This window comes from Nanorana parkeri, unplaced genomic scaffold (assembly GCF_000935625.1).
Source record: "Nanorana parkeri isolate BGI_ZX_2015 unplaced genomic scaffold, ASM93562v1 scaffold532, whole genome shotgun sequence".
Taxonomy (NCBI): Eukaryota; Metazoa; Chordata; class Amphibia; order Anura; family Dicroglossidae; genus Nanorana; species Nanorana parkeri.
This window is the reverse complement of record NW_017306800.1, coordinates 49,724-59,807: the sequence shown is the minus strand read 5'-3', so window position 1 is coordinate 59,807 and position 10,084 is coordinate 49,724. Positions and strand designations below refer to the sequence as shown.

Below are 10,084 nucleotides of genomic sequence, written 5' to 3'. Positions count from 1 at the left end.
GAGCGGTAGCATGCTTTGATGCATTTTGAACACATTTTAACTTAACAATAACCACTTTAGACCGCAGCCAAATATTCAACTTCTGAACATATACAAACCCTAGAATTTAAGATACCGTATATGGCGGCGTATGAGACGGGTTTTTAGACCAAAAACACTGCCCGAAAATTGGGGGTCGTCTTATACGCCGGGTATACTTCGGTATATTGTATGTAGCTTCGGCTACATACAGTATACCGCGCTGAGCCAATCACGCAGGCTTTGTATTAATGAATACAAAGCCTGCCGTAATTGGCTCAGCGCTGTATACTGTATGTAGCTGAAGGACGGAAGATGGAGGACGCTGCGGGGATCGTGGACAAGGAAAGAGACTGTAATCCCGAGTGTGGCTCGGGGTTACCACTTATGGTACTGAAAATTAACCCCGAGCCACACTCGGGAATACCGCCATGGAGGTTTAGTAAGTGCATTTAAACATTATTTTGGGCTATACTCGTCTTATATGACGAGTATAGCCCAAAACTTATATTTTACCACAAAAAGTAGGGGGTCGTCTTATGCGCCGAGTCGTCTTATACGCCAGCAAATATGGTATATGTTTGTTCAACCTCAATTTACCTCTTTCACATTAAGTGCACTCACATAATTTTTTTGAGGAAAACTAGGGCTTTCCTTTGACATTAAATGTATATATTTAATTTGAATGACATTAAGTAAAGTGAGATATTACAATATATATATATTTTTTTTAAACGCACACATATTTAATTGTGAATATCATAATCCTTATGTTCTTTTACTGCCATAAAATACCCATATTTAAGTTCTGCAATGTGCTAAAAAGTAATGAAATTCATTCATGAACAGGTTTTGTGGGATTTCAGGTAGTTACAGGCCTAAATATGGTGCTTGCCAATTTACATGGACATTTTACATTTGTTTTCTGAGTCTTGAGTCTGTCAACTATGAGACAGTATGGCAGCCTAGGAAGGAAAATTACCCCCATGTTGGCATACCATTTGCAAAAGTAGACAATCCAGGGTATTTCAAATGGGGTATTTTGAGTTATTTTACGTAGTCACTGCATCGTGGTTTTAGAGGGGCTTGGCTTACCATAAACAGGGACAGGCCAAGGTCCAGAGATCCAGAAGTCGTGGTAGTCGATATAATAAGCCAAAAAGTCAGAACACACATAGTCATTAGGAATTGCAGAATAACCACAAATAAATCAAGAACATATACAGAGTAATGTAAATCAATAGTTTAGAGCTACAACTAATGATTATTTTAATCAATTAGTTGGCCGATTTATTTTTTCACTTGGAATAAAAAAATTAAATACCATCCTTAATCTAAAATAAAATACACAAATGCAGTGTTACAAACATAAAGTTTACTTCAGAATTAAACTGCATGCCCAATTTTTTGCAATCGGACTGCACTGGAACACACGGCATCTCGGTAATATGTGTTCCAGTGCGGGCGATCACACTGAGGGTGTGAGGAGCGTTTGGAGTGCCATTGAAATAAATGGCACTGCAACGCACCTCCAGCAGCAGAATTTGTTAGGCCGAAACTGAAAATGACTTTTTTCCCCTAAATAAATATCTATCTATCTATCTATCATTATACATACATACATACATTTTCTTTTTTTCAGTAATTGTATTGTAAGCACAGACGGCAGCTGAATACAGCAGGTAGTGGGCTGGTGCAATAGCCATCCTGCTATTGGCCATTTCAATTTGCAATAGCCAATAGCAGGCTGGCTATTGCACACTGCTTGCTGTTCCCTCCCAGTGTAGAGGAGAGAGATGGGGGATCCAACCAACTAATCGATAATGAGAATAGTTGACAACTATTCTCATCGATTAGTTGGTTGCAGCCCTACAATAGCTTAGCCCTGTATGAAAGATTTTGAAGCAATCTGTAATACAAAGGCCTGGTAGAGAAGGTTAGGAAGGGCAATAGTAGCTAGAGTCCCTCCTAACTCATTTTTATAACAGATTCTGCACCTTTTCCTGGGGAGATTTTTTTTTTTCAAGCTGTAGAGGGGATCCTACAGGGAAGGTGCCTGCCCCAAAATCTTTGGACACCCTCAGACTGAAAGGTGGAGGGGATTAGTGGGCTGGTTAAACAAAATATCTGATAACATTTTCAGTATCAATTCCAGAAAAGAGTATGACTTCCCTTTTGCCTGCTTTTTTTGTAACGAACATATTAATTCTAAACTGCCATTTTTTTGTTAGATAAATGGCAATTTTTTTTGTGCCAGCTTTTGCTCTTTGCATGAACTAGATATGGTTGTAGGCACTGGCCAGCTAAATCTATACCCCTCATAAATTTGCTGTATTCTACAATGCACTTTGGCATTAGGAATAGTGCATCCTTCTTCCTGACAGATACTGGCACTGTTCCCTTATTATGCATTGTGGAAAGCAGGGCAGTACAGTGCCTGCACCTTATGCTGGCTCAAAGCAGTTGTTGTGCCCCTACGGTTTTTGCCGTATGTCAGCTTCTGGGGGAAGCCTGTGCGACTTTTCACACTGTGCCACAGGCTAGGGTTTCAAAACAAAGTCAACTTTTAAACAAATTTATACTGCTGTAATAATTGTCACGCTATAAATGATAGCCTTTGTTTAGCAATTTTGCAATTTATGGTGCTATCTTCGTAAATTTGAAATGCCCAGGTGCAACCAGTAGTGCATTCAAACAATTTATTGAATTGTATCCCATAGCATGACTGCTTGGATGCAATATAGTGCTTGAACACCAGTCTTCCCTTAAATTTCATCAGAGATTCATCTATGCAGATGTTTCTGTAAGGGGTATAACTTTCTGCAAAATATTCAGACAGATGTTTATTCAGGGGCCTTAATTTGTATAGCCTGTCATACAAAGGGTTTTGCTTGGGAGGCACTGAGCATTATCATTAAAATGGATATTGTGCAGCAGTTGAAAATATCTTTCCATCTTCATAATCCCTGGAAAAAGAGGGGAAGCCAGGATGGGGTGCTTGTGCCAGTATGACGGTATGTTGTTTTTTTTTTCTTTTTTCACAATACCAATTATTGTGGTCAGTGCCCAAACATTTTAATTTCTGTGAGGTACCAAGGGTTTTTCTGTGAAGTGAATCTGGAAACTCTGGTTGTGATGCCAGGAGCTGCTGTAAATGGAGATATTTCAGGGGCAGTTAAGTTTGGGGGTATTCAATTTTCTTCACAGATTGTTAGGCATTCCTAGGCGCCTTTCACACGGGCTGATCAGGAGAGGATCTGTGCACAGATCCTCTCCTAATTGCAGCAGTACAGAGCGGGTGTCACAGCGGTGGAGGAAAAAAACTGCAATTACCAGACCCCATATTTGTGTATGGGGAATCGCATGTAAACGGACCCCATGTCTGTCTATGGGGGAATCGAATGTAAATGGACATGTCTGTTTACATCAGATTACCCCTGATCCGGCACGATCCGGTCCTGCGGATCGCTAATCAGTTTGTTTTTCCGGACCTGACCGAAGTCAGGGGTAACCAGGTATAAACGGATGCCCATATGTTAACACATGGCTTCCCATAGACTTACATTGGGCATCCGATCTGGTCTGCCTGGAAAACTGATAGTTGGACGCAATCGGTCCTCTCTAGTGAAAAGGGGCCTAAGCGTCTCCTTTTAGATAGTGGTTGGCTGGTAGCACTATCATTAGATCACTCACTTAAGAGGCTCTACACCGTTCTTACTTACACCGTTCTTACTGACACCGTTAGAGTGTCACTGTCTGATACAGGATCGGTGTCACACCGGCACACACACATGAGAATGGCGTTAAGCCTCTTCCGTAAAATAATAGCGTGCCATGACACAAAATATATTTTTCTTTTTTTTTAATTACGTACTATTGTACTGGTCAGAGAGATCACAGCAATTAAACTGTGATCAGCACTGAAGGGGTTCATTTACAAAAATGATTATATATTTTTTAACTATAGCTTTAGGACACTGTGGGACACTTTGTATCACTTTTGTAACAGAGCTCTCTCTGTGAGGCAGAGACAGAGCTGATTATACATCATTGGCTGTCACAATCTATCACTGATCGTGGTGACTGGTTATGACCGCAGCCATGTGACTCAGAGCACTGCTTCAGCAGCAGTTTATTCCAGTGGTGCTTGTTGTATATTCCTAAACTCTACTGCATTGAGCACTTTGCAAAGAATTTAGGAAGTTTAAAGTACCGTGTTTCCCCGAAAGTAAAACCTACCCCGAAAGTAAGACCTAGCACTATCTTCAGGGATTTCATTGACATCCCCCGAAAATAACACCTAGTGTCTTTTTTCGTAGAAAAAAAAATATAAGACACTGTCTTATTTTCGGGGAAACACGGTACCAAGGCAGATTCATGAACCGTGCGGTGCCATTTATGCATTGCTACTGTTAGTAAATAATGAAATGCATTTTTAAAACAGCTAGTGTAATTACCTAAATTTGTCTTGATGTCCACCTCCTGTAATCTCCTGCATAGTAGCACTGAAGATGTAGGGGCAGCACTAAGACCTAGTTAGACTCTGCTGCATTCACTTTTCCCAACACTAAACAAGCTTATAGGATGATAGTGCAGTGTGAGATCTCAATAGTGTGCTGCTCCTTCCTTGTCTATTCATCGAACTAGGGGTATGTTCTTGACCAGCGTTCGTGATCAAGCTGTGCTGCTAGTAAAGAGGAGGCCGATGAGCTGACTTTTTTGGTGAATGGCAGCAGTGCGTGGCTCACAAAATAATTGGTTGCACAGAATTAGAAACTAGGCCAGGTAAAACAAGGTCAAGTAAACTGTGTTTAGCCACTTGCCTAGAATTCAGCTTTTAAGCAGAACACCAGGAGTTTATTTTTATTAACCCTTGCAGTGGGGCTAAAATAACAAAGATATACTCACCCAAAGTTTTGAGCCGGCCAGTTGTTAGGGTGCTCCCTCCAGTCTGTTCCCTCCGCATGATGATTTAGTGGACCTTGGGCCGCTGCTTCTAAGAAGAAGCCTGCTTGGAGCTTAAACTGAGTAATTATTTTGTTTTTTACCCTAGACATAGACATAAACAAGCATTTAATTCTCTGAACACTGAAAAATGGCCTGGCCAGGAAGGGGGTCTAAACACCTGGTCTTGAAGTGGTTAAGGAACTATAAGTATGTGTATGTGTTCAGGGAACTGTCACACTAGCACTTTAGCCAGAGTTGCTGGGTTTTTATTTTTATCCATCCTTTACTACTTACTCTACAAAGGGTGAAGAGTTTGGAGAAGGCAGGAGAAGTGAACAATCTAGGACAACATAGCTGTACTAGAAACTGAGCTGAATTGGAGAATTTTTCCAAGGGTGCTATTTTGGCCTAGATTGTTCACTTCTCCTCTCTTCTCCAAGCTCTTCACCCTATTGCGAATTACGGTGTTATGGAGCCCTTATGTTGTTTTAAAACCTGCTGTACCCAAAACTGATATTTTAATTTTTGGTTGATGGTGAAAAGTTGGTAGCTTACATCTCAGTAGTGCAAACTCTGCACTCTAGTTCCCAAATATGCATACCTTCCACTGCCTCATGTTCCTTGTTGAATTTTTAATGTACATATTACAATGCAAAACGCAATGAAAGGGTGGGAACAGAGTTGGGAATAACAGCAAGGATATTTCACTTTTTGATATCTGAAGTCAGTTCTCTCTAGCGAGTCATGCAGTATTAAGAGGCACACTATAAACAGATTAGTTATTTTCCATTAAAGAAGAGATTTATATAACTGAAGGTTTTGATATATTAAAGGTGTATTTAAATAAGCAAAACCGTTATAGCCAGTACCATTTCCTGTATCCTGCATATCTGACATACATATGTATTTTTATTATTTCAGTATAAAGTAGTTGTTCCAAAGATTGGAAACATTATGGACCTTTGTACAGCTCTTTCATTACTTTCAGATGTTCCCCCCGAAAAGGTACGTGTGATGCCTGTATACACGTTTCCCCTGAATATTACACTTCCTAGGCTAATTTACTTAATTTTGTTTTTCCTCTATCTTCAGATGGTAGTCACAGATATTTACAACCATAGGTTTCACAGGATATTTGCTATGGATGAAAACTTGAGTAGTATAATGGAACGTGATGACATATATGTGTAAGTTCTGTAATGCACTATATATCTGAAATATGTGGTTTATCACCGTGTACGGTGTATCTAGTAATAACTGGACTAAGATCTTGTTACCAAAAAAAAAATTGTCTTGTTTTCATTGTACCATATCATGGCTACAGAAAAGTCTTATGTTGACTATAAAACAACCAGAATACTAACTGACAAAAGACTGCAAAGGACAACAAAGTCCTTCGTTGACTTGGATGGTGGCTCCATATTGTGCATGTTCAGTGAATTATTTCTGCTATCAGCACTACATTAGAGCTTTTTCTACATTCTGGTAAATCTGGATGATACATTAAGTTTCTTCTGACACCAGAATGTTTTCTACATTGTTATCTGCTCAACTCTTACACAGCCAGATATTCAGTCAGTCATTATAAACAGAGGCTGAATCTTACCTATTGCTTGCAACTGTGAAGTGACGTATGTAAACCTTTGGTTGGCTGAGCTTACCTTTAGAGATTGTCCAGTCCCTGGCTAAAAATACAATCTGAATTGACAGAGTGTGGTTATTTTAAAGTGCAGGTATGCTTTTCTAATAATAAAAACCCTGCATGAGTTCCTCCAGCCCCCTACTGTCTAGTATGCCCTCACACAGATTTCAGATGCAGTGAGAACACTGCTTGGACTTCTGCTGCAACCAGCAGTGTTTCTATTCATTTTTGGGGGGGGGGGGGGGATGAGACATCATTTTTTAATATAACCATTTTAATAGTAATACTGGGAAACATTTTTAGTGTATTTATTGAAAGATGCACACAAAGGAGCCTTTTTCTCCCAGGTTTATTTTAATTTAGTCAGGAAATATCACAGGCCTTTACAAAGAGCATTTTGGTTTAGGATTAAAAGTTAAATAGACTCTTTTTTGAAAATTAAGTTTTTTTTCAAATAATGGATTTGCAGGATTCAAGCCTAATAAAAAATTCATAAAAAATTAAAGCCTGCAATGTAAGTTATGAAATTGTGCACATGTATACATCATCACTGCAGCTGTACATTACCCCAATATATTCTAATCACTTACAAAGGTGGAAATGGACTTTAAGGTTAAACAGTAGTGTTCTGTGGTGCTCCAACTAATCACTTAATGCACATATCCACTTTTGCAGTCAAATTTGAGAAAACGCCTCTATATGTTTGTGTGTACATATTCACACAGCATAACAAAAAAATATTATTTTTTTAAAAATGTCTTTCCTTTTTTGTTGCAGCAGGCAACATGGCTGATTCTTGGTTTTTCTCAGCACCTTCACAGTGTTCTGTCCTTAGAGAATGACTTGGTACTGAAATTTGAGGATTGGGTTTCTCTTAACTTCATTTACATACAACGGAGGAGAAACTTTTCCCTCACAGCCCCACTTTAAAAGCAATTTATACTGTAAGAAGCATTTTTATACATATTTGTTTAACTTATACTATGTAAATGGGAACATGTAACAATTATAAAATTTGTGTTATCCCAATTTGGCTGCGAAGGTGGAAATGCACTTTAAACAGCCTGAATACAGAGAGTAAGGTCAGTTGTATCAGATGTGCCTTATATTAGTTTAATGCATTGCATCCTCCATAGAACAACATTAGTCGGCTCTACAAGTTTAAACAGAGTCCCAGCGGCAAAAGTCGCCGGGAGTCTGTTTAAACAGCCCCGATGCTGGCGACGTACACTGTACGTCGTCAGTCACGAAGGGGTTAATATTGTTTACTGGTTTTCCGGTTAGCCTAGCTAGAATCTTCAGATTCTTACTGTAATACCTTAGGGCAGACCAATATTATGACATTACTTACAGCAACCACATTTAAGCTGTCATCAATGCACAGAAGACAGAGCTATGAAAATTCTGATTGGTTGCTCTGGGTTTATTTACATTTCTCTTTGCATATACATGATATTGAAATATGAATATGAAAACTTTGTATTTATTGTTCTTGATTTTAATCAGTATTTTGTTGTTTAGATTTGAAACATCTATAAACAGGACAGAAGATACAGAACAAGTCATAATTCCCATATATTTACGAGAGAAATTTCGCCATGCCAGTTACAGTCATCATCATGGTTCTACATTATTTGGTCAGCCCTTTCTTATGACTGTACCTAGGAACATTACTGAAGATAAGCTGTATAACCTACTTTTAGCAAGGATGTGGTATGTGTTTCCATAAACAATGTACAACTCTATGAATATTGACTTCAAGCTCTGACATGACAGCTGTTTTTTACAGCTGGAAGATCCCACTTCTATACTGTGTGCTTCTCAGGGCTAGACGGCTACTAGGCTGTTCAAGAGGAGAAATAAAGCTCCTACAAAAGGCCATAGATCTACTGTCTAACTTTCTCCTGGGGTTGCCGAGTTTGCTTGCTGTCCTGGCACTTGGATCGGGCGGTTTCTAATCACCTCTGTCCCGGGGGCCAGCAGCCAAACAGAACAGCTTTTGGTGCGAGAGCTCTCTGACTGCCAGGATACAATTTGCAATACAGCAGTATACCTTTTAGATAAACTTTCTTTGCATGAGGACAAAGCAAAAGGAGCGCCTCCATAGTGTAAAATGAATTTATTATGGATAAAACACACAGCTGAAAAGGTACTTACAAACCAGCTTGTATAAACGAGCAGAAAGCGATATAATCTCAGGAGACCATGAAGATGAATACACGAAAATAGGGTGAGGGAAAGGAAGTGCTAGTACTAAGCCGAAGCCATCTGCACGCTGACCCTCATTCAGTCAACATGTTTCGGAGGGCAAAACCTCTTTCATCAGAACCTGAAACATCACTATCTTTGCCTGACTCTTAAACAAAAGGCGATTAGAGAATGACCAATCATGATCTATCCAAGAATGGTCACATGGAGCCTCTCATCCTATTTGGTTGGTTTCCATTGACTGTGAGGAGCTGCCCCCCTGTATACCATTTTCAGGAGCAGTTACTGTGATTTTCACATATCTTTAAACTATCTTTGCATGTCTTCCTCATCTATCCCAACAGAAAGCAAATTGCCATGCAGAATATGCACATGCATTTGGAAACATTGAGTGTTTCCTAGATGATGCCTAGATGTCCAGGTCAAACTTGGCAGTGTCAGCATGCAAGGTTAACCAAACAACAACAAATATGCACACGTGAATCATTTTATAAATATTTTTTAAGGACATATAAGGTTTTTATTTGGTACACTGTTTTCATAAGTAAAAACGTCTCTGCTACACTATTAAATGGATGGCACTGCCGATGAACACTGCAGCCAGAAGATGGCAGGGTTCATCTGCAGACTGAGTGCTTTAATTTTTGTTAGTGAGCCCTGCAAGCTGCTTATGATCACTACATCCTATAATCATATGATTAGGATCTAGTTTGACTGGTTCTTATGTGTTAATATGGACCCCAGCTGTCAGGATTAAGAGCCAGAAGCCATTTGAAGTGTTGGCTGCTGGCTTTCAAAGGGGGGTGTTTATTTGTGTACCATCGGCATGTGATATCATGGCAAGGGCTGTTTAATATACAGATTTTGGGTGGAAATGGGTTACAAAGGTCATATACAAGTCTGACAGGTACTTTTTTTCAATAGGTAGCCTTTGTTATTGTTTGTTAGGTTGGAGTGGTGACAGGGTTACAACTACTTTTTTTCCCTTTAGCAGGGGATCCAAGCTTTTGCTTTATCCCTGAAAAAGGTTTACAAATGGGGTCTACTGATTTGCAGATGGAGACATTTTGAGGTGTTTCTAATGTTCTGGTACATCAGGGCATTGTACTGACGATTGATCGTATTTGTGGGGTCATTCTGCATGCAGCAGAAGTCACTGACGTGTTAAGGTGAATATGCAAAATGTAACTACTCTCAAAGGAAATTTATCTTTCAAACATAATTGTGGAAAATCTTACATTGGGGGGGGGGGGGGGGTTCACAATATTT

The 10,084-nt window shown here is 39.4% G+C and overlaps 1 protein-coding gene across 3 annotated transcripts in view; it reads left to right on the top strand.

Moving 5' to 3' along the window:
* The window catches only part of USP15 (ubiquitin specific peptidase 15), a 77,356-nt gene that overhangs the window by 40,803 nt on the left and 26,469 nt on the right, over window positions 1-10,084 (top strand). For all 3 annotated transcript variants that reach the window (XM_018561599.1, XM_018561597.1, XM_018561598.1), the window contains 3 exons: window positions 5,887-5,970; window positions 6,058-6,152; window positions 8,129-8,320. In XM_018561599.1, coding sequence (XP_018417101.1) covers window positions 5,887-5,970; window positions 6,058-6,152; window positions 8,129-8,320 — 371 coding nt within the window. The remainder of the gene's footprint in view (window positions 1-5,886; window positions 5,971-6,057; window positions 6,153-8,128; window positions 8,321-10,084) is intronic.